Source organism: Trichomycterus rosablanca, chromosome 7 (genome assembly GCF_030014385.1).
Source record: "Trichomycterus rosablanca isolate fTriRos1 chromosome 7, fTriRos1.hap1, whole genome shotgun sequence".
NCBI classification, from domain to species: domain Eukaryota; kingdom Metazoa; phylum Chordata; class Actinopteri; order Siluriformes; family Trichomycteridae; genus Trichomycterus; species Trichomycterus rosablanca.
In genome coordinates this window covers 29,089,756-29,116,166 of record NC_085994.1, presented here as the reverse complement: position 1 = coordinate 29,116,166, position 26,411 = coordinate 29,089,756, and the positions used below count along the sequence as shown (strand labels likewise).

Genomic DNA, 26,411 nt, shown 5'->3' with positions numbered 1-26,411 from the left:
TGTTTTTGAGATGCTCTTTAACACAGGAACTGACAACCTTGTCAGTTAATTAGAAAAATAAATGGTTCTCATATAGAAAGCAGCTCCCCTTAGCCAGAAAGCTTGACACAGAAGTTTACCTTTCAGCAAGATAAAGCACAATAACGAACCAGAATCCTACCATTATCATTATCACTGTCTGTAGTGGGGTAGCAAAATACATTGAATGGCCAAAAGTATGGGAACACCCAGCAATGAGCTAGTTGGACATCCTGTTCCAAAGCCATGGGCATTAATACGACCACTCCACCCCACCTTTGCTACGAAAACATCCTCCACTATTCTAGGAAGACTTTCCACAAAGTTTTATGGAAGCTTTGGGAATTTTGGCACATTCAGTCAGAAGCCTTAATAATCAGATACTGATGTTGGACTAAGTCCTGACCTGCAATTAAGTTCCAAGTCATTGCAAAGGTGTTGGGGGGGGGGGGGGGTCGTTTAAGACCTTCATTTTGTTATTTGTGCACAGTAGCACAGAACATGTGCCACAAAGCTGGAAGAATTTATTTTTCTGGGTCTGAGTGAAACACCTGAACTCAGTAAATAGGGGGTGGCCACATACGTTTGGCAATAAAGCAGTGGTGGGCAAACTACAGCCCGTTAGGCTGTTTGATCCGGCCCGTTGAGCATTTACAAAGTTGTCCTTTAGAGTAGAGCTTGCAAACTGAATCACTGAGTCAACGAGTCAGAAACGACTCTTTTCAAACAAATTATTAATTGGAATCGAATCAGGGAGCTGTGCTCTTATCTATATTAAAGATTAATTCATTTTGCTCACTCTATTTCATTACAGTGTCATGCTCAAACAACTTTATGAATCAGTTCATTTGTTAAAGAGATTCCGAGGTCAGGCCTTGATAAACAGCTGTATAAACCAATCAGAGCTTCCAAATTCAGATTTTGGGCAGAATTTCAATCTCTCTTCATTGGTAGTTGTATAAGTGCCATTTAGTGAACGAATTACCAGTTTCAGCTTTTTACAGCGAAAGAATAAATTATCTAAAACAGTTTTCATTAGTTAGGTGGATAAAAACAATCGGGTATGGATTTTATATATTCTGGAAATATTCTGGAAACATACAAAATGGTCGCCAAGAAGAAAAAAGTGGATTATATCCCTAATAGAACAACACACAGATTTCATTTTGCAATGATTGCAAAGCATTATCAAATATTGTGATTTTTTTGATGCTCACTTATTTGATGTAAAACGAACAGCATAAATGTGATTGTAAGATTCTGCTGGTTTGTTTAATATTGTCAAAATGTATATACTATAGATATAATATTAATGTTGTCAATATTAATACAAATACAGCCTTGTAATAATACAAAATATAAACACTGTAATTCTGTCAGAATGTATCAGAACTACAGTATTTTGGGTTTTTAAGATAACAATATAAGCTAAAATACAGGCAGAGGCCTGCCATTGTACTTTAAGTTTATATTATATCATATCGCATCGTATATCACCGCTTCTCAAAGCATATTGAGATATAAGTTTTTTAGTCATATCGCACAGCCTTACTTTAGAGCTTTTAGTTCACCTTTTTTCTTCAATGCCCTGCATTTCAGTTGATTCCACTAGTTTGCTCACTACAAACACTGCCGACCTTTGTTAAAGTCGAGTCTATCGTCTATACACACAGACATTTCATTCTTTGATTGATAATTTGTATTAGTTCACCACCCATCTGCTACTGGCCCGGCCCGTCTGTCAAATTTTAAAACCCAGTTTGGCCCTTAAGCCAAAAAGTTTGCCCACCCCTGCAATAAAGTGTACATTTGCGTACACTAATTAGGTTGATTGTTGTTTAAAATTGTCTAAATTATTACCCTAACAGTGTTTATAGGACGCTATTTTTATAACCACTGCTTGAACTTAACAGGCCAAGACACTTGTTTTACTTAATTCTCTTATTTTAATAAATGACTTGGGGAATTTGTGTTACATCATGTTCCTGGTGAAACAGTAAAATTATGAATAACCAATTAAGTTCATTAATAACCAAACAAATGAATTATGATGCTTCATGATTTGTTAATGTCTGTAGATGCTCATATTTGTACCTTTTAAGTTTGTATTTTTCTTATAGTAAAGTATCAAAATTAAAGTTTAGATGTCTTTTATTTTTAGATTTGATTAAGCCAATTAACAGATAACAGAAAAATACATTTATGCATATGTGTCTACATTTGTAATGAACAGTTTTTACCTACATTAGTAGAATGCTGTATGCTATTAATAGTGTATTATTTATAGATTGTGTGGTTGTGTTACTGAGTGATCTTGACCTAAACCCACCCACACTGATACACTGCACATGATTCTCATGATATGTTTACTTACTCTGTCATGCAATAGTCTGGCTGATATTAAACATGGTCCCTCTTTATTAGTGTGTGTGTGTGTGTGTGTGTGTGTGTGTGTGTGAGTGAGTACGGTTCACATATGCAAGACATTCAAACAGCTTTAAAGAGATTTAGCTCCAAAAAATCTAAAATCTGACAGAAAAAGTCGACACAAAACTCACTGCTGTCTAAAAGCAGCTTAAAATAAACTCTTCATCCTGTCACCTCTGTCTGCTTTAATAAACCTTTTTTTACTGCAGTTTCTCTCTCGCACACACACAGATACACACTCCCCCTCATACTTATGCATGTACACACACACAAGCACACACCCACACACCCTCTTGTTCATACACAAACACATACCCACACCAACTTATCTATGCGCATACACACATACACACCCAAAATCCCTTAATTATGCCCACGTCACCTTATTAATACACACACACACACACACACACACACACACACAGAACCACACACATGTACACTGCCAACACTTAGCCCTATTCATGTACATGCAGCCACACAAACACATACACCCACCCACACACATGTAAATGCAGCCATGCATACACACACCCACACGCATGTACACTGCAGGCACATACCCACACACATATACCGCAGCCTCACAAACGCATACACACGCCCACACGTACCCAGCAGGCACACAAAATACACTCCACTAAGTAAAGCCTCAATGACTGAATGAGCTTGATATAATTTGTTTCTTACCATTCTCTCTCTCTTTCTCTTTCTCACTTACACACATACACATAACCACCCATATGGCAGAAGCTTTTTTTGTTTGTTTTTTCCCAATGAGCTGTGTACTGCTTCAGATTTTCAGCCTACTAAATTCTTAATATAGGAGTATAAAAATGGTAAATCCTCCAAGGGACACATCTTTACCTGGCTTGACAGAAGCAGCTTTTTACACTGTTTTATGTCAGTGTATTGCTGGAGTACTGGAAGTATAATATGTTCAACCTTTAGGGAGTGTGTGGACAAGCTCCAGAGTATAAACATAAAGTAGATTTACTTAACTGTGTTTTGATTTTGAATAGATATACTGTAACTGCAACCCATAATGACGAAGTGATTGGCCGCTCAGATGGCGCAGTGGTAAACTATGCTAGCACACCACAGCTGGGATTTTAAATACATTGCATTGAATCTTAGCTCTGCCATCCGGCTGGGCAGCTACATGAACAACGATTGGCTGTTGTTTAGAGTGAGATGTGCCGGACCAGGGTTCCTCATAACTGGTACAATTACGACCTCCGCTGGCTGATTGATGACGCCTGCGCAGAGTTGGGGAGTAATGCTGATCAGGGTGTGGTCTGCATATGAACTCTCCTCATGCAGGTGAAAAGATGCAGTCGGTACTGCGCACGTGTCGGAGGGGGCGTGTGTCAGTTGCAAAGCTCCTCAGTCAGCAGTGGAGGGTTGTATCGCTAGAGGTGAAGCGTAACGCAATCAGGGTAATTGGATATGACTAGATTAGGGGAGAAAATTGGGGGGGGGCAGGGAATCAGATTTTCAGAACCTTTGCTGCGGCACTCTAAAAAATTGTAAAATAGAAATACCTTGACACAACCTTGAACCTTTCTAAAGTCAGCCAAATTAGACATCTGTTGAATGGACAACAGTCTCTGCAGCACTAAGACTCAAATCAGACTCAGTGTATTATAGAGGGGCAAGACGGAAGCCTCGGTTGAGTTAAAGGCATATGACGGACACATGAGAAAAATGATTTTCTATTCTGAGGAAAAACTGCACAACACTCAGCTAATACAATTTACCCAGTGAATGTGGGTGCTTTTCAGTGGCAGAGATAGGGAGACGGTTAAAAATTGAGGGATGGATGAATGCAACCAAATATAAAAGCATTCTTAAAAAAACATCCTAGAGAGCTGATATAAATGAAGACAGTTCACCTTTTAACAAGTAAATGGTTACTGGAGTGACTTTGGCTCACTACTAAATGTCCTTAAGTAGCCCAGCCAAAGCCCAGACCTAAAGCCTAATAAACATCGGTGGAGAAACCCAAAGATTGCAGTTGACAAACACTCCAGTCTGACAGAGCTTGAGAGGTTCTGCCATAAAGACCAAACCCAGGTGTGCATAGCTTATAGAGACATCCACGAAGACTTGCTGTTATTGTTGACAAAGGAACTTTTACAGATTATGGATCTTAACATGTATGCTTCACCTAGCAGACCTAGCAGTTGTACAAAACATATTTCAATATCCAAGCTTCAACATCAAAGCCTGTCAGAGACTAAGCAGTTCTACGACTTCTTTTTATACATCTAAGCTGTTAACAATGGGCAGTTTCCACCGACCAGTATTCTTCATCCACGTTTTCACTTCTGCCAGCACCTTCTCACACACCATCCCAACCCGCATCCACTCTGATTATAACACCTGCCCCTATCCTAACCCATCACTACAGTCACACAGACAAAACTTTAGGATGAAGAGGATCACCATTGATGGTCTACTACTGCATGGCACCTCAAAACCCACCATTAAACCTATTATAATCAACCACACTATCCTGCTCACTAATCAACCCCTTACTCATTTCCCCTAATGCTTCCCTTTACCCGCCACAACATACAACTGCGACATTCAAGGTCAGTGATTTTAAGTGCACCAACAACAACTTCATTTACTAGAATGTTCCACCAGGATTTGAAAAAAATCTAAAGCAATATGGAAATTAGTTAACCACGAATCAAGATTCTACAAAATCAAAATCAACTAGCCAAGGTTGCAATTACAATTATTTCAAGGAAATAAAATGTGAACAAAACCTCCCCAACAACTTCCAGAGCATCAATAACCCTTGTAACCTTGTTGTTGTGCCATCAGGCAAAAACAACTAGATACTGTAAACAGAACCCTCTAGTCTTCATGCTTTTAATACACCACACAGAGTTTGCTCTGCTTCTCCAGCCTGCCACTAGGACATTACCATCCAATCTCATTTAATGCATCAATCTAGCACTCAAGTAATCATTTAGGGTCACCTGAAATACCTAAACTGCACCTGAGTACTTTATTGTCCCACGTGGGTCTTACTATTCTCCATCCTAATTCTTACTAATGATATCCCAAACATTCAAATACTATAGCTAATATCTTAAACCTTATCACCTCAAGGTAAACTCTATATCTCTACCTCTATATTCAAATTCTTTTCAATTGACCCTGCAGCTCTTTACATCTACCAAATGCTAACATCAAATATATTTTGCAGCACTTGCTTTCCATGTTTGAATCAGGCGGAGGCATCTTCATTATTCGCTACCACATGAAACACCTTCCTATCAACCACAGCATTTCACCTTTACAGTACTGTTGCATTTCACCAATGCCACCAGCAGGCTTATCCACAACCGGCACAACCCTGAGCTAAGCTTACTTTGGTCTTGCATATACTCAAAATCTTTTTTTGCCAAAATCAAGAAACTACCGTCCCTGTCTCTTCAACCATACTAACCTAAACAAGAAAGCAAGACACACTGACCTAAAGAAACAAACCCTATCTATTGATACCACAACCTATACAAGTCAATTATCCATTGACTACAGACAGGCCATATTTTCATTATGGCAAAATCTATCGTTAAAGTTGTTCTGTTTACAGTAGTTACATTTTCGGCATTTAGCGGACACTTTCATCCAAAGCGACTTACAGTCCAAGCAATTGAGGGTTAACAGTGGCAACCTGGCAGTAGTAGGGTTTGAACCAGCAACCTTCTGCTTACTATTGCAGTACCTTAACTGTTTGGCTACAACTGCCCTATAACTGCCCTAATGGTCAATTGTTAGTGGGCTGCTACTGTTTTTGCCTGTGGCACAGGCTCATCTGTTGAGTTCTACAATGTGGGTCACATGATGTCCGTATAGTGCAAAGTGAGGGAGTTTCTGGCATCTTTTTATTAAAATATCTCATCTTTCTTCCCCTGAGGAAATGCAGGGGCTTGAAGGACATTGCAACAAGGACTTAACTGCATATTCTAAATGCACATACTGTATAACATTTTTCTATGCAGATAAAATTTTATATAAGAATTTGAACAGCATCAGTAATTTTGAAAGTTTTTTTCCAGTATGGTAGGTGTCTCTATTTACTCCCTCTCAACTGAATGAAATCAAAAGCATTCATGTATGTTTAGGAATTACCAGTCATGGATAGTGAGTCATAGAAAGCTATAATCTCTTGGATAGATGCTCACGGTTGTAGGTGTGCGTAGTCGTGCTTCTGTGGAAAATTCCCAGGATGGAGCTCCATTTATATCCCTCAATCTGAAAGCACCTTGCCGCAAGCCACAACCCACCTCTGGATTCCTCTTGACAACTGGGTCACCTCCATAATAGCCAGAAATGGAACTACTTTACATTATGTGGTGCTATTAATGTCCCATCAGGTGGAACTTGTGTGCCCTTGTACTGTTCATGCTTAGCTTGCTGGAAACAAGGTGTATATTTCTGTACTTCACAAGAGAAGAGCATACACACTTACAGCTTTAATAATGTCTTTGGAATTTTGTTTTTGTCTAAAAACATTGAACATTGAATGAAAGTCTTATAGCAGACACTGTTACATTGATCAGCCATAACATTAAAACCACCTCCTTGTTTCTACACTCACTGTCCATTTATCAGCTCCACTTACCATGTGAAAGCACTTTGTAGTTCTATAATTACTGACTGTAGTCCATCTGTTTCTCTGCATGCTTTGTTAGCCCCCTTTCATGCTGTTATTCAATGGTCAGGACTCTCCCAGGACCACTACAGAGTAATAATTATAATTTAGGTGTTGGATCATTCTCAGCACTGCAGTGACACGGACATGGTGGTGGTGTGTTAGTGTGTGTCTACGAAGACATGATTGGCTATGTCAGAGAGAGTGGGATGGCCATAGCCCTGCAATGAATTGGTTCCATGTCCAGGGTATTCATGCCTTGCATCCAGTGTTTTCCAGTAAAATTGGAGTGAAAATGAAATTCATAAAATAGCCAGGGCAGATGACATAATTTCATTTTAATGACATTTTCAGCAGATTCTAGTTTTTGTGGTTACCAATCTCCAAATCTTAAATTTTACACTGCTCCATACAAAAAGCCTTTTGAAAGGCAGAACAAACAATCAGAACAAGCATAAAGCCTCTGAAGTTTGCAAGATGCAACTGAAACTTCAGCTGCATCTGAAATCGCATACTTAAACAGTATGTACTAAATTTGAGGCAGTACGCTCTTTCAGTATGCAATTGTGCAATATGCAGACGTACTACGCTCGCCATCCTACCAACGTCACATCGGCACAGTTATAACAATGTTAAAATCAGACAAAATTAATTGTCTTGTTCTCCACAAAGCTGCTCATAACGTTATTCAGCGTTGTACTTAATCATAACTTTTGTTTGTTGTCAGCTCCAGTTAAATTATGGGATAGATCATCGGACCGCAAGTGTGCTGTGTTTGCATACTCAAAAACGGCTGCCAATGCAGTAGGTCAGTCGGGTACTTTTACTACGTATTCCGATACACTACCCACTCTCGCATACTGCTTTCGCATACTGTTCAGTATTGAAGTATGCGATTTTGGACGCAGCCCTCGACTCGAACTTTCATTGTTTATTTTCAAATAAAACACTTTGGCATGATGCACTCAAAAATTACATTTTAAAATTTGGGATTTTTGGGGCTGCTCTTCCTCTAAAGACCCAATAAACCTTGTTAGAATGCATTACACCTTGTGCTTATAGTGAATAGTCAGATGGCAATGTGCTTTATGTCATTCTTGATCATGCTACATGTGTACATACAGTGTATCACAAAAGTGAGTACACCCCTCACATTTCTGCAGATATTTAAGTATATCTTTTCATGGGACAACACTGACAAAATGACACTTTGACACAATGAAAAGTAGTCTGTGTGCAGCTTATATAACAGTGTAAATTTATTCTTCCCTCAAAATAACTCAATATACAGCCATTAATGTCTAAACCACCGGCAACAAAAGTGAGTACACCCCTTAGTGAAAGTTCCTGAAGTGTCAATATTTTGTGTGGCCACCATTATTTCCCAGAACTGCCTTAACTCTCCTGGGCATGGAGTTTACCAGAGCTTCACAGGTTGCCACTGGAATGCTTTTCCACTCCTCCATAACGACATCACGGAGCTGGCGGATATTCGAGACTTTGCGCTCCTCCACCTTCCGCTTGAGGATGCCCCAAAGATGTTCTTTTGGGTTTAGGTCTGGAGACATGCTTGGCCAGTCCATCACCTTTACCCTCAGCCTCTTCAATAAAGCAGTGGTCGTCTTAGAGGTGTGTTTGGGGTCATTATCATGCTGGAACACTGCCCTGCGACCCAGTTTTCGGAGGGAGGGGATCATGCTCTGCTTCAGTATTTCACAGTACATATTGGAGTTCATGTGTCCCTCAATGAAATGTAACTCCCCAACACCTGCTGCACTCATGCAGCCCCAGACCATGGCATTCCCACCACCATGCTTGACTGTAGGCATGACACACTTATCTTTGTACTCCTCACCTGATTGCCGCCACACATGCTTGAGACCATCTGTACCAAACAAATTAATCTTGGTCTCATCAGACCATAGGACATGGTTCCAGTAATCCATGTCCTTTGTTGACATGTCTTCAGCAAACTGTTTGCGGGCTTTCTTGTGTAGAGACTTCAGAAGAGGCTTCCTTCTGGGGTGACAGCCATGCAGACCAATTTGATGTAGTGTGCGGCGTATGGTCTGAGCCCTGACAGGCTGACCCCCCACCTTTTCAATCTCTGCAGCAATGCTGACAGCACTCCTGCGCCTATCTTTCAAAGACAGCAGTTGGATGTGACGCTGAGCACGTGCACTCAGCTTCTTTGGACGACCAACGCGAGGTCTGTTCTGAGTGGACCCTGCTCTTTTAAAACGCTGGATGATCTTGGCCACTGTGCTGCAGCTCAGTTTCAGGGTGTTGGCAATCTTCTTGTAGCCTTGGCCATCTTCATGTAGCGCAACAATTCGTCTTTTAAGATCCTCAGAGAGTTCTTTGCCATGAGGTGCCATGTTGGAACTTTCCGTGACCAGTATGAGAGAGTGTGAGAGCTGTACTACTAAATTGAACACACCTGCTCCCTATGCACACCTGAGACCTAGTAACACTAACGAGTCACATGACATTTTGGAGGGAAAATGACAAGCAGTGCTCAATTTGGACATTTAGGGGTGTAGTCTCTTAGGGGTGTACTCACTTTTGTTGCCGGTGGTTTAGACATTAATGGCTGTATATTGAGTTATTTTAAGGGAAGAATAAATTTACACTGTTATATAAGCTGCACACAGACTACTTTTCATTGTGTCAAAGTGTCATTTTGTCAGTGTTGTCCCATGAAAAGATATACTTAAATATCTGCAGAAATGTGAGGGGTGTACTCACTTTTGTGATACACTGTACTTTTGCCTGTGTAGAGTTCTTGGTGTGAGTGTCTGATTAATACGAGGCAAGAATTTTCTTTCTTTTTTGCTGTGGCTATATAATATTTGCTTGTGTGTTTCAGAGCCAGCACAGCCCTAAAACTGACATTTGAAGTGTGTAAGGAGCTAAAGAACCACATGGATATCCTGCCTAAAACCGGCTTTATTCAAGCCAGGTCCAGCTTTCATGCCCAACTCAAGTTTCTACCCAGGTAATTATAAAGCAGTTTTTTAAATGTCACACTCTCAATGAAAGCACATAACACAAACAATAATTTGAGCTTTGATTTATGTGATTTTAAATGGTTTAAGTAGATAGCAAAATTAATAGATTAGCAAATACAGTTATGGAATTGAGGGTCAAGAGCCGTCCTTAAGGGCCCAACAGTGGTGTTCTGGCTGTAGTCTTCACTGAGTACCAGTTGAAAATGACTTAAATGCAATAGCAACTATTTAGTTTATTTGTAGCATTTAATTAGACTATATATATATATATATACAGGGGTTGGACAAAATAACTGAAACACCTGTCATTTTAGTGTGGGAGGTTTCATGGCTAAATTGGACCAGTCTGGTGGCCAATCTTCATTAATTGCACATTGCACCAGTAAGAGCAGAGTGTGAAGGTTCAATTAGCAGGGTAAGAGCACAGTTTTGCTCAAAATATTGCAATGCACACAACATTATGGGTGACATACCAGAGTTCAAAAGAGGGCAAATTGTTGGTGCACGTCTTGCTGGCGAATCTGTGACCAAGACAGCAAGTCTTTGTGATGTATCAAGAGCCACGGTATCCAGGGTAATGTCAGCATACCACCAAGAAGGACAAAACACATCCAACAGGATTAACTGTGGACGCAAGAGGAAGCTGTCTGAAAGGGATGTTCGGGTGCTAACCCGGATTGTATCCAAAAAACATAAACCACGGCTGCCCAAATCACGGCAGAATTAAATGTGCACCTCGACTCTCCTGTTTCCACCAGAACTGTCCGTCGGGAGCTCCACAGGGTCAATATACACGGCCGGGCTGCTATAGCCAAACCTTTGGTCACTCGTGCCAATGCCAAACGTCGGTTTCAATGGTGCAAGGAGCGCAAATCTTGGGCTGTGGACAATGTGAAACATGTATTGTTCTCTGATGAGTCCACCTTTACTGTTTTCCCCACATCCGGGAGAGTTACGGTGTGGAGAAGCCCCAAAGAAGCGTACCACCCAGACTGTTGCATGCCCAGAGTGAAGCATGGGGGTGGATCAGTGATGGTTTGGGCTGCCATATCATGGCATTCCCTTGGCCCAATACTTGTGCTAGATGGGCGCGTCACTGCCAAGGACTACCGAACCATTCTGGAGGACCATGTGCATCCAATGGCGGTGCCGTGTATCAGGATGACAATGCACCAATACACACAGCAAGACTGGTGAAAGATTGGTTTGATGAACATGAAAGTGAAGTTGAACATCTCCCATGGCCTGCACAGTCACCAGATCTAAATATTATTGAGCCACTTTGGGGTGTTTTGGAGAAGCGAGTCAGGAAACGTTTTCCTTCACCAGCATCACGTAGTGACCTGGCCACTATCCTGCAAGAAGAATGGCTTAAAATCCCTCTGACCACTGTGCAGGACTTGTATATGTCATTTCCAAGACGAATTGACGCTGTATTGGCCGCAAAAGGAGGCCCTACACCATACTAATAAATTATTGTGGTCTAAAACCAGGTGTTTCAGTTATTTTGTCCAACCCCTGTATATATATATATATATACAGAAATGCAGCTAGCATGTTTCATGATATGACTAGTGTGGTACAATTGTGTAACTGCTGCCCCATAGATCGCTGTTTTGGGGGAGGCCGTCGGAACACACATTATGTTGCAGTGTATGCTAAGGGATTGTATGTAGTGCAGCACATTGCGAAACAAGCTAAATAAAAATTATTTCGTGGGCCTACAAGCCTTGTATTTGACACATGCGAATTAGACTAGTGATGCATAAATCAAGCAAATAATAAGTGCATACATAAAAAAGCTTGCCTTAAATTACATACATTCATGCATACTCCATACTACAATTTGATAAAATGTAGCACAGTATTTACAGCAGAATTAGTATTTCTGCTGTTTAATATGTATGTATCATTACATTTAAAGTTTTTCTAATTGCGCTGGTGGAAATTAATCCATCGTTTATAAAGTCTGTGATGAATCCTGGATGGAGAGCAAAATTATGTAAATTAATTCTAAATCATCTACTGTGAACACAGCCTTGAGTAGCTGGGCTGCTAATTTGGCTGTGGTAAACAAAAGGTTGTGTGTTCAGCTGCAGGTTACATGATGCATCATCAGGGTAGCTACAGCACCATCAGTATTGTTCTTGATGTCAGAGTTTCATGCCATTTGGGGCATTGTGGATAATTTGATACATATCTGTTTGTAAGAATAAGAAAATCTGTGGTACCATAATTGTGCTTAATATTAAAATCTGACCACCTCCTTGTTTCTACACTCACCGTCCATTTTTATCAGCTCCACATATAGAAGCACTTTGTAGTTCTACAATTACTGACTGTAGTCCATCTGTTTCTCTCCATGCTTTGTTAGCCCCCTTTCATGCTGTTCTTGAATGTTCAGGACTCTCTCAGGACCACTACAGAACAGGTATTATTTAGGTGCCACTATTATTCGTTCTCAGCACTGTAGTGACACTGACATGGTGGTGGTGTGTTACTGTGTGTTGTGCTGGTATAAGCGGATCAGACACAGCAATGCTGATGGAGTTTTTAAATACCTTTCTGTCACTGCTGGACTGAGAATAGTCCACCAACCAAAAATATATTCAGCCAACAGTGCCCCGTGGGCAGCGTCCTGTGACCACTGATGAAGGTCTAGAAGATGACCAACTCAGACAGCAGCAATAGATGAGCGATCGTCTCTGACTTTACATTTACAAGGTGGACCAACTAGGTAGGAGTGTCTAATAGAGTGGACAGTGAGTGGACACGGTATTTAAAAACTCCAGCAGCGCTGCTGTGTCTTATCCACTCATACCAGCACAACACACACTAACACACCACCACCATGTCAGTGTCACTGCAGTGCTGAGAATGATCCACCACCTAAATAATACCTGCTCTGTGGTGGACCTGAACATTAAAGAACAGGATGAAAGCAGGCTAAAAACGTATGTAGAGAAACAGATGGACTACAGTCAGTAATTGCAGAAGTACAAAGTGCTCCTATATGGTAAGTGGAGCTGATAAAATGGACAGTGAGTGTAGAAACAAGGAGGTGTTTTTAATGTTATGGCTGTTCAGTGTATATACATGTACAAATTAAATTGCATATTTATTATTTATAGATTATAGTCTTTTAAATAAGAGTACACTCCCATGTACTCAGAATGGCAAAACTTTTAATGGCACAAACAACATAAGCAGGAATCATTAGAAAGAAATCAGGAAAAACCAAATATACAGTATCTGATGAGTATGGGACCAGAAGCTGACAAGGTTTCCCACGCCGTAATAACACTTTCGTGCTTACCCGTGGTATATAGCATCACCATACAACACTCTGAATCAAAACTTTCATATTCTGCCATATCATCTAGACAGAAATTCTACATGAGAGAACCTTTTGGTTATTTCTATTTTTGAAAAAAAATCTTGATTTTGAGGTCTTGAATTCTTCTGACAGTTTTAGCAGGCTGTTTTTGTCTTTGAGAACTGTACATTTCAGACAGCAGTCTCTTCATGGAGTGGCTTTGGACCTTCCAGAGACTTTCTTTTTGGCAACATAATTTTAGAAAACTTTGCCTTTTAGATAAAACATTTGAGGTCTATCAAAATTCTACTTTTTTGTATCTAAATTAAGCTTCAGGCACAAGGATTGAGTGGTCAAGGTCTTGGGAATAAATTTGTGTCACTCTTGCCAATTTGTAGACTGGTGGAAGTGGGATATATAAGGCAGCAAGTGAACATTTTATCCTCAAAGTTGATGTGTTAGAAGCAGGAAAAATGGGCAAGTGTAAGAATTTGAGTGAGTTTGACAAGGGCCAAATTGTGATGGCTAGACAACTGGGTCAGAGCTTCTCCAAAACTGCAGCTCTTGTGGGGTGTTCCCGATCTGCAGTGGTCAGTATCTATCAAAAGTGGTTCAAGGAAGGAACAGTGGAAAACCGGCGACTGGGTCATGGGTGGCCAGGGCTCATTGATGCACGTAAGGAGCGAAGGTTGGCCCGTGTGGTCCGATCCAACAGACGAGCTACTGTAGCTCAAATTGCTGAAGAAGTTAATGCTGGTTCTGATAGAAAGGTGTCAGAATACACAGCGCATCACAGTTTGATGCGTATGGGGCTGCATAGCCACAGACCAGTCAGGGTGCCCATGCTGACCCCTGTCCACCACCGAAAGCACCAACAATGGGCACATGAGCATCGAAACTGGACCACAGAACAATGGAAGAAGCTGACCTGGTCTGATGAATCACATTTTCTTTTACATCATGGGATGGCCGGGTGTGTGGCACCAGGATGCACTATGGGAAGAAGGCAAGCCGGCGGAGGCAGTTTGATGCTTTGGGAAATGCTTTGGACAATGAGTTTGAGGTGTTGACTTGGCCTCCAAATTTCCCAGATCTCAATCCAGTCAAGCATCTGTGGGATGTGCTGGACAAACAAGTCCGATCCATGGAGGCCCTACCTCACAACTTACAGGATCTGCTGCTACCATCATGGTGCAGGATAGCACAGCACACCTTCAGGGGTCTAGTGGAGTCCTCGAAAGGTCAGGGCTGTTTTGGCAGCAAAAGGGGGACCAACACAATATTAGGAAGGTGGTTGTAATGTTATGCCTGATCAGTGTATGCTCTTGGAAAGTTTTATGTTTTGCTATTTTGGGCTTGAGGTGTTTATATGAGGGTGTTCCCCTACAGCTGGGATTCAGGGTTTGAATCTTAGGTGGTGCTTTTGGGTAACTACATACAGTGTATCACAAAAGTGAGTACACCCCTCACATTTCTGCAAATATTTCATTATATCTTTTCATGGGACAACACTATAGACATGAATATGGATATAACTTAGAGTAGTCAGTGTACAGCTTGTATAGCAGTGTAGATTTACTGTCTTCTGAAAATAACTCAACACACAGCCATTAATGTCTAAATAGCTGGCAACATAAGTGAGTACACCCCACAGTGAACATGTCCAAATTGTGCCCAAATGTGTCGTTGTCCCTCCCTGGTGTCATGTGTCAAGGTCCCAGGTGTAAATGGGGAGCAGGGCTGTTAAATTTGGTGTTTTGGGTACAATTCTCTCATACTGGCCACTGGATATTCAACATGGCACCTCATGGCAAATAACTCTCTGAGGATGTGAGAAATAGAATTGTTGCTCTCCACAAAGATGGCCTGGGCTATAAGAAGATTGCTAACACCCTGAAACTGAGCTACAGCATGGTGGCCAAGGTCATACAGCAGTTTTCCAGGACAGGTTCCACTCGGAACAGGCTTCGCCAGGGTCGACCAAAGAAGTTGAGTCCACGTGTTCGGCGTCATATCCAGAGGTTGGCTTTAAAAAATAGACACATGAGTGCTGCCAGCATTGCTGCAGAGGTTGAAGACGTGGGAGATCAGCCTGTCAGTGCTCAGACCATACGCCGCACACTGCATCAACTCGGTCTGCATGGTCGTCATCCCAGAAGGAAGCTGGCGCACACGAAAGCCCGCAAACAGTTTGCTGAAGACAAGCAGTCCAAGAACATGGATTACTGGAATGCCCTGTGGTCTGACTAGACCAAGATAAACTTGTTTGGCTCAGATGGTGTCCAGCATGTGTGGCGGCGCCCTGGTGAGAAGTACCAAGACAACTGTATCTTGCCTACAGTCAAGCATGGTGGTGGTAGCATCATGGTCTTGGGCTGCATGAGTGTTGCTGGCACTGGGGAGCTGCAGTTCATTGAGGGAAACATGAATTCCAACATGTACTGTGACATTCTGAAACAGAGCATGATCCCCTCCCTTCGAAAACTGGGCCTCATGGCAGTTTTCCAACAGGATAACGACCCCAAACACAACCTCCAAGATGACAACTGCCTTGCTGAGGAAGCTGAAGGTAAAGGTGATGGACTAAACCCAATTGAGCACCTGTGGCGCATCCTCAAGTGGAAGGTGGAGGAGTTCAAGGTGTCTAACATCCACCAGCTCCGTGATGTCATCATGGAGGAGTGGAAGAGGATTCCAGTAGCAACCTGTGCAGCTCTGGTGAATTCCATGCCCAGGAGGGTTAAGGCAGTGCTGGATAATAATGGTGGTCACACAAAATATTGACACTTTGGGCACAATTTGGACATGTTCACTGTGGGGTGTACTCACTTATGTTGCCAGCCATTTAGACATTAATGGCTGTGTGTTGAGTTATTTTCAGAAGACAGTAAATCTACACTGCTATACAAGTTGTACACTGACTACTCTAAGTTATATCCAAGTTTTATTTCTATAGTGTTGTCCCATGAAAAGATATAATAAAATATTTGCAGAAATGTGAGGGGTGTACTCACTTTTGTGATACACTGTATATATATATATATACAGTATATGTATGTATGTATATATATATATATATATATATATATATATATATATATATATATATATACAGTATATACCTTCATTCCTGCAGCACATTCCAAAAAAAGTTGGGACAGAGGCAATTTAGGGCTAGTAATGAGGTGAAAAAACTAAATGATGATGTGATTCCAAACAGGTGACGTAAACAGGTGATTGTAATCATGGTTTGTTACAAAAGCAGCATCCAGGAAAGGCTGAGTCTTTGATGAGTAAAGATGGACAGAGGATCTCCAGTTTATCAACAAATGTGTGAGAAAATGATTGAAATGTTTTAAAACAATGAACCTCAAAGAAAGATTGTAAGGGATTTGCATATTTCTTCCTCTACAGTGCAAAATATCATTAAACAATTCAAGGAATCGGGAGGAATTTCAGTGCGCAAAGGCCAAGGGCGCAAGCTTAAGCTGAACGCCCGTGATCTTCGATCCCTCAGACGGCACTGCACCAAGAACCGCCACTCAACAATAGCTAAAATAACCACATTGGCAAGAGATTACTTTGGCAAACCTTTATCAAGCACTACAATACGGAGTTACATGCACAAATGCCACTCAAAACTTTATTGTGCAAAAAAGAAGCCTTATGTTAACTATGTCTAGAAGCGTCGTCGACTTCTCTGGGCTTGGAGGCATCTAGGATGGACCATCACACAGTGGAAACACATTCCAGGTGTTTTTTGGAAAAATTTGATGCTGCGTGCTCCGGACCAAAGACGAAAAAGGACCATCCAGACTGTTATCAGCAACAAGTCCAAAAGCCAGGGTCTGTCATGGTATGGGGCTGTGTCAGTGCTCTTGGCAAAGGTCATTTACACTTCTGTGATGGCAGCATTAATGCAGAAAAGTACATTGAGATCATAGAGCAACATATGCTGCCTTCAAGACGTCATCTTTTCCAGGGACATCCATGCATTTTTCAACAAGACAATGCAAAACCACATGCTGCACACATTACAAAGGCATGGCTGTGGAAGAAGAGGGTACAGGTCCTGACCTTTCCCCAATAGAGAATGTGTGGAGAATTTTAAAATGAAAAAATGTGACAACAATGACCCCGTACTGTTGCACATCTTAAGACGTGTTTGCAGGAAGAATGGGACAAAATAAAAGCTGAAACACTAAATCACTTGGTATCCTCGATGCCAAAACATTTTTTTAAGTGTGGTGAAAAGGAATGGCAACATTACAAAGTGGTAAATGATTTACTGTCTCAACTTTTTTTGGAATGTGTTGCAGGTCTGAAATGCAGGAATGGATGTTTATTAATAAATGAAATGAAGTTGAGCAGATAAAACATAAAATATCTCAGGTTCATCCTGTCTGCAATCAAATAAAAGTAAATGTAAAAAAAAAAACTGTGTTTCCACTGTGTGATGGTTCATGGTATGCACTGTCATGGGAGAAGTATGCTAAACCATTCCAGTCTTTCTTTAAGAAACATTGTTTGACTTCTGTTGAGATCCAGGGTTTGAATATGATTGACTGTGTCTGAGGGGGAGGGGATGGCATAACAGCCTAGTCACTGAGAGCTGCCAGTGTGCTTTCAGTGCCAGTCCTAAGCTTGAATAAAAATAAAGAGGGTTGCACTAGATAGGGCATCCAACGTTAAAACTGTGCCAGATCAAGTATGTGGAGCACAATGATTCACTGTGGTGACCCCTAAAATACCTGTGCAGCCGAAAGAAGAAAATAACTGTTTGTCCTAAAATTGCAGCTGTAGCTCTTCTATTACTATGAATGAATTATACTCTATAAAGTTATATACTGTCACTTAGTTTTGTGGCATGATTCTCTTATTCCTTGTTAGAGATTCAGCTTGTATCACTGTGCACATACAAATAGACTACACTCGTTATGAAAGTATATGGACTAGTTGATTTTCTTGCCAAGCTCAACAATAAAAAAACAGACTGTCTCCTCAGTGTTGATCTGGATAATCAATCCAAGAACCACAATAAACAGGTTTGTCTGAGTTCAAATCTCAGCTCTGCTAATGGTTGCACTGGCGCCTACACGGACATAATTGGCTTGTCCAGGGTCGGGTGGATTCCTTATAACTGCTGCAGTTCTGACCTCTGCTGACTGGTATTCTCAGAGAGGGGGAATATTGGTGTGGGACTCATGATAGGTGACACTGATCACTGTGTGAACCCACCTTATGCTGGTAAAAAGAAGCAGTCAGGTACTGCACACATGTCGGAAGGGGCGTGTGTTAGTTGCGGCTCTTCTCGGTCAGGAGTGGGGGTCAAAAGCTGCATAAACATGGTTGACCCTGTCCACAAATTATTGGTTTGGGGGGGTCGATGCCTCTTCTCTTTTCTTGTCAATATAATTCACAACAAACCTCAGTTAAGTCTTATTTATCCAACCATCCTAACACATTTGGCAGCTTGAGCTTTCTTTATGACTGGCTAAAAGACCAGTGTTTTATATACTTGCCTCAAATTAGGCATAGGAATGTAAAAGTTTGAAATAATGGGATTTTTTTGGAAGATGGTTGGGTGTTGTGCTATGCTTTGTTGTCAGAAGCCAAAATTCTGCTAGAAATCTGCTCTGTTTGACAGATGGGCTGTGTGATGTCCCGCAAGGCTTTTCCACAGTGTCGCACCAAGCTAATTCAGGAGTGACGCTCCCACAGAGACTCTGTTAACCGAGAACGAGCACTTTCTGAAATAAATCTGGTTAGTGTGGGATGATAACAGTAAATATCATACATGGTAGCATGGGTGGAGTAAATGGCATGTCGATTTTCCTACACTGTGAGAGCGTAAATATAGTATATTGATCATAATACATCCTCTTCGCATTTATCTAGGGTTAATTTTAGCATTTCATAAAGGATAATATTTAGAAATTTGAAATGCATTACAAGGAATACATATATCAATATTTTTAATAAATTTTTATATCTTTTTTTGTATTATTTTTTACATATTTTTTTATGTGTAACCTTTATAAAAATGTTTTAACAAAACCACGTGTCGCAATTATTAGCATAGAAATGTAATCATTTGTGTTACCTCTTTTGCCAGCGTATATTGTCTCCTATAGCATTAGGCTTTCTATAACATTTGGCTCGGTGAATCCAGAATAAGGAGTTTATAAGAGCCCTCTCTTTAGGTTCTCCAGACACCTAGGTCCTCACACACCCACTTTCACACTTTCAGCTCATTTTCTATGTTTTTATTAAAAATTAGGTTGGGACATTGGGTTGGAAAAGAAAGAAAAGGCTTTCAAACCACTTAATCCTTATAGACAGACGTCTTTATAGACCTCTCTAACCATTGTGTGTGTGTGGGGGGGGGGGGGGGGGGGTGCTCTTTCGAGCAGATTATTTATAGCACTGCTTGTTGAAAACCTCTGTTTATGGTTCTACACTGTGTTCCAAATTATTATGCAAATGAAAAATAAATAGAAATTCGATAAAATTTGCATTTAGGTTTTAGTTTTGAAAATAAAGTGTTTGCTTGTTTTATTTCTCATATCTTTGTAGATGTCTGGTATCAATCTGATGCAGGTTTGTTAATTAGATTGCCAGTTGATCATGGTTCAAGGGAAAGTTACTTAAAGAGACTGTTCCACATTATTAAGTAAGTCACAGTTCTCATGCAATATGGGGAGGAAGAAAGACCTTCCTGAAGATGAAAAGCATGAAATAGTTCAATGTCTTGCAAAAGACATGAAAACAATTGATATGTCACGAAAACTGAAGAGAGATCATCGAACTGTAAAAAGATATACGAGTGATTCACAGCACAGGCAATACAATCTGATAAAGGCTTACTAAGGAAATTTTCTGTCGAACAAATTAATCTTATTAAAAGGACAGCTGTAAAATGCCACTGATGAGCAGCAAACATATATTTGAAGCTGCTGGTGTATCCAAAGTGTTCACGCACCTCTCGATGCAGGATCCTCCACAGGCTGGCAGTTGTGCATAAACCTGTAGTTTGGCCACCCCTAACCAAAGCTCACAAAGAGAAGAGTTTGCAGTGGGCTCAGAAATACATGGACTAATTTTCAAACAATTTTATTCACTGATAAACGCCATGCTACATTTGATGGATGGAGTTCTGGATGGCTGTTAAACGCCACCCTGTTCCTACAAGACTGCGACGTCAGCAAGGAGGTGGTGGAGTGATAATTTGGGTCGGAATATTGGGAAGTGAAATGCTAACACCCTAAGGGTGTTAAAATGACCTCTAAATGATATGTGGAGTTCTTAACTTAGCATTTCTGCCATAGTATAAAAGGAGGAATCATACCTTCCCAAATGAAATCATATTCATTCAAGGCAATGCACCTTCCCATGCTGCAAATAAACACCACTGACGCCTTAGTTGCTATGGGCATAAAAGTAGATAAAATCATGGTTTGGCCACCATCATCTCTTGACCTCAATCCCATTGAGAACCTGTGGAGCATCCTTAAAAGGAAGATCTATGAGGGTGGTCTTCAGTATACCTCAAAACAGCACCTCTGGGAGACAATACTGGCATCGTCAAATGAAATACAAGCAGAAACTACACATGGACTTACAAGTTTAATGGATAAAAGAGTTGATAGTCATCTCAAAGAAGGGCCAATATATCAATATGTAACTTGATATGGAAATATAAACTTTTTAATTTAAGTTGTGTTTGTTTTTTGTAAAATGATCTGTGTATGCAGAAAATAACCGATTTTTGTTGTAAATGATATGAATGTTATTATGAGTTGAATGATTTCAAAAACTGAATTCTGCATAATCATTTGGAACAGCATATTTTGTGGGTTTTTTTTAAATATAAGCCATTGTCATTATCAGTACTTCCACTTGTAATAACATCCACATTGTAATATTACTGTTGAGGATGAAAAACATTCTTGCACATACTGACTGTTTAGGAAAAACCGGCTACGGCTGAGTGGCTACATGAACAACGATTGGCCTGTTGTTCAGATATGGGCGGGACTAAGCCGGATGGGGTCTCTCTCTCTCATGACTGGTGCAATTACGACCTCTGCTGGCTGATTGATGGTACCTGCACAGAGATGAGAAAAGAGTGCTCTCAGGGTGTGTCTCTCCGTACACAACGCTGAGCTGCACTGCACTCATCAAAGTGTAGGTGATAGGATGCGTACCACATGCTGCCCATGTTCTCCTTAATCAGAGCAGGGATCGGCATTGGTGGAGAGGAAGCATGACGCAATCGGGCAATTGGATGCGCTAAAAGGCAGAAAAAGGGGGAAAAATTTATTATTATATATGAATATATATATTAATATATATTATATAAGAAAATATTTTTTTTTAAATGTCATGCCTCCCTGGACAGGTCACACAGGTTGAAAACCCCTGCAGTAGAGATCCTTCATGCATACTTCATCAAACCATGTCTTTATGAACCTTGCTTAGATCACAGGGGCTTATTTATGCCTAATCAGGAAAATGTCTTTCCCAGACGTTTGCAAACAAAGATGGAATCATGAAATCTATTTAATAGAATTGTGCTACTAAGAAAGAGCACAACATATTGTGTATTTAAGAGAAAATTCACTAGTACTAGAAACAGAGCCCTGATGAGCTACTGTTTCTGCTTGATGGGCAGGATTACACCAAGCTTCATTTATTTTTTTCTAAATCACACAGTATTCTTTCTGTATCAAAAGCTGCATGGAAGCTTTTATGCTGGCACTCCTTCTAGAAACAAGACCTATTTTAGGCTAATGTGAATTCTGACTTCAGAACACTGCTTATTACATTGCAGTTTGATTCGGTAGGTCTTACATATTTAAAAGGGGCATTCGCTACACTTAACATCAACTTAATGACCTGCATAAAAAACTCTCTAAAACATCTAAGCAAAACTGACCAATTATTTTATGTAACTTTGGCTGCAAGGAAAGAGAGAGAAGCAGAGAAGCTGTAATTTCCTGTTTACATGAATTTGTGGCTGTAATAAAAAAGTACAGCTCACAGTAATATAATTCTGCATACAGCCTGATAATTCCACTCTAAGAATAGAAAAAATATATAGAATTAACCTTATACCACATTATATAACAGAAATGTTCCTTTGTGCATGAGTGCATTAACCAAATCTGATTAAAACACACTGAACCACTCTTTCTAAAGCACATGGATTTGGATTTGGATTTAACCTCTAAAAGGGTGGCATTTTGACTCCAGATGACCTTAATTTGGGTGTATTCTCTCTTAGCAGAGCTCATTGTATTACATAATGTGACATTTGACTGCACGTTTCTCTCTGAAAACCCACTCCACTGCGCCCTACACCCACTATCACCATGGTTACCACACTCTTGCCTGGTAGAGACCCTGAACTATGTGGAACTACTAATGCATAGATGGCTCTCCTCATCTTGCTATTTTTCTGGTTTACAGTCTCAATTACTCGTCTCATCTCTCTCACTTTCTCTCTCCGCTTTGCTTCCTCTGTCGTTGCTTTAAGCTTTGCTACAGCTCATCACCTCCACTTTACAATATTAGTGCCAAAGCAGTTTAATTCCAGCCTGCTTAATGTGTGAGTGTTTTGCTCTTCTGGTTTTGATAAAAACACAAACTCTCTTCAAAGCAGACATTGGCAAAAATAATTTTAGATACTTTCAAATTATATGTGTTGGCATCAGGGGAATGTTAGAAATTAGTAAGACATCTCAAGCTAAAAAGAAGAATAATATTAAAAATGAATACACAGGTCGCTCAGGTGGCGCAGAGCTAAAAACACACGCTGGAACCAGAGCTTAGATCTCGAATACATCGTATTGAGTCCCAGCTCTGCTTGCCGGCTAGGCTGAGCAGCCACATTAACAACGATGTTAATGTTGTTCAGATAGGGGTGGGATAATAAAAAGCTGGATAGGGACTCTCTCATAACTAATGCAATTACGACCTCTGCTGGCTGATTGATGGTGCCTGTACAGAGACGGGAAAAGAGTGCTGTCAGGGTGTGTCTCTCCGTACACAGTGCTGATACGCATTGCACTCGTCAAAGTGTAGGTGACAAAATGCATACGGCTGCTGCCCACGTGTCGGGGGCGTGAGTTAGCTTCATTCTCCTCAATCAGAGCGGGGATCTGCATTGGTGGAGAGGAACATGACGCAATCGGGCAATTGGACACGCTAAAAGGGAGAAAAAGGGGAGAAAAATGCATTAACAAAATACAAAAAAATTAATACACCTCTGTTTAAAGCCAGTCTTTGGCGTAGGCGAATGGTAACCTTAGCGCTACAGAAATTATTCACTTAAATGTACAGCCTAATTTAGGACAAGCTGAATCAGGTGTGTTTAATTAGGGATAATGCCAAACTCAAAAGTACAGTATCTTTCCAGTCCTAGAGCTTGGTACCCTTACATAGAGTTCTGTCTTGGTTGGCAATCATGTAATTGTCGTCATTTCTCAACCAGATAGTGGGAGTCACTGTGGCAGCAGTAAGGATGTGATTCCCCATCCAGCCTCTCCTCTCACGGACACAGCTAACTCAGCCTGTTGAGCGTTCAGTCAGGGTTGTGGAGCTGAGACTAAATCATAACACTTGAGTCTCGGTGGTGGTTTGCTTGTATTATTGATTATTATCATTTTATTTTCATGTTTTTACCGTTGCTTTTTCCTGCATCTTGGGGTCTCAGCCATCCCCCCTCAGACACAGCCTGTCTTTTATAAAGTGAAATATAATTAGAAGTTTGCTGAGTACTATAAAAGCACTGTTTTATGTTAAGCTTTTAACTTGGGATTGCTAGGATGTACTGGCTTGGAAGGAGGTAACTGCATAAAACCTGCCTAGGCTGCCAAATATGCTAGAGCTGGCTCTGCCTGTCATGCTTGCTATATTGCCTGACCAGATCATAATTATGTGAGAAAACCAATATTTCCCAGAATCATTCACATATAGATCATTCACATCAGATGTTTACATTGCAACAAATAAAATGTGAATCACCGCAGGTGGCGCAGCGGGATATTCCGCTAGTGCACCAACGCCAAGATTCTGAACTCCCCGGTTCGAAACTCTGTGTTGCCACCAGTCGGCTGGGTGCCATCTGGAAGGCACAATTGACAGTGTGGGGTCAGACTGGCCAGTGTGGGGTCAGTGGGGGCCAGACTATGTGTGGGGTGGGATCCCCACACATAGTCCATGGCTACACTGTGTAAGGACCCTGACTGGCGGAAGAGACACCTGTGCAGAGTGCAGGGGCGAGAAGAGGAGGGCTGTGCACGTGTCTGAAGAGGCGTGTACAGCAATGTGCTCTCCTTGGATGCAATCAGGTATCTCTCAGCAGCGGAAGACAAATCGAGTGCACTAAATTGAGAAGAAAATGGGGGAAAATGCATAAAAATAAATAAATAAATAAGTTTAGGCAGTTGTAGCCTAGCTGGACTCAGCAGAAGGTTGCAAGTTCAAACCCCACCACTGCCAAGTTGCCACAGTTGGGCCCTTGAGCAAGGCCCTTAACCCTCAATTGCTTGGACTGTATACTGTAAGTCATACAAGTGTAAATGTAGTTTTCTCTAATAAAGCAGCTGATCTGTCCTTTTTTTTTTTAATACAGCATTATTTGTTTGACAAATGCATTTGTTGCACAAAACAGCTCATGTAAGGGTATGTACTTTTGTACATCATTTTCAGTCTTAATGATAGAGTTCATTTAATGAATACACAGTGGCAAATATACAAATAAATGGTGGTGATTAATTAATGCATAGGTGGGACAGTATGTAAATGTAAATAACAATGAAATCAGTGATTTGTGAATTTAAATAAAAACAGCTCTGTAACAGGGCAGGTCACACCTCGTCACTGAGGTGGCAGGTGTAGCCCTGTACCTGCAAAAATGCGGATGATGAATTAAATATGCAGGATGCTTTATCGATGGAGTCGAACTAGCCCTATCTAAACAGGCATAAAAAATCTAATAAAATCACAATAAACTGTTCTTAAAACCCAAAGGCTCTTACTTAGTGTCAGTCTGAGATCTGTGGTCATCACTTGTGGTTCCTGCTTAGTGGTTAAGAAATCCTAATTATTAATGTCTCAACCCCAACCAGTTCATCAAACTTGCAAAGTAAGTTCCAGCTGACTATACTGGAGGAATGTTAGCTTTACAGTCAGATAGCTTGCAATAATCATCAGTGTGAGGTATTTTATAGACAAGAGTACGAATACGAATACGAATCCTTTATTGTCTTTGCACATTGTACTTGTACACTTGCACAACGAAATTGGAATACAACCCCCCCCCTCTCGGTGCAAGAAAAAACAGCAAACAATAAAAGTACTATACAAATATAAATATAAAATTATACAAATATAAAACAGTACTTAAACAAAACAGAAGCAGAGCCGAAGCTATTGCACATGTCCTATTCAAATTAAATTCAAATTGAATGATGCATGTTGTGTCACATGTTTGTGTTTAACAGAGCTATATGGCCCTGTTGTAAAAACTGTCTCTTAGTCTGTTAGTCCTTGTTTTGATTTGCCTGTACCGTCTACCCGAGGGCAGCAGTTCGAACATTCGGTAACCTGGCTGTGTACTGTCTTTTTTAGTATTGATGAATTTTAGATTGAGTATTGAGGTTTAACAATCCCTAGTGAAAAAAATACAAAATACATTTACTATTAACAATCAACTTATGTTCATATGAAAATTAATGTTCTAGGTAAGACTTAATTATGCATTATGTCAGGCCAAGTGATTTTCACCTATCCTTCTGTTTTTATCAGCATCAGTATTAATTGAAGGTTTATTTTTATCATATTCTGGCTGTCTCTTTGATAGATGTACTTTGCCAGAGGACGCCAAGTCCTTTTTTGACCAGGACACGGGTGTTTTGGAGGTGCTGCTGAATATACAGGTGGCTGATCAGGTATGTGC

At 40.6% G+C, this 26,411-nt stretch overlaps 1 protein-coding gene across 1 annotated transcript in view; it reads left to right on the top strand.

Annotated features, from left to right (window-relative positions):
- cfap74 (cilia and flagella associated protein 74) overlaps window positions 1-26,411 on the top strand; it is a 127,098-nt gene that overhangs the window by 55,158 nt on the left and 45,529 nt on the right. Inside the window, exons 22-23 of the mRNA XM_062999204.1 lie at window positions 9,990-10,118; window positions 26,316-26,403. Coding sequence (XP_062855274.1) covers window positions 9,990-10,118; window positions 26,316-26,403 — 217 coding nt within the window. The remainder of the gene's footprint in view (window positions 1-9,989; window positions 10,119-26,315; window positions 26,404-26,411) is intronic.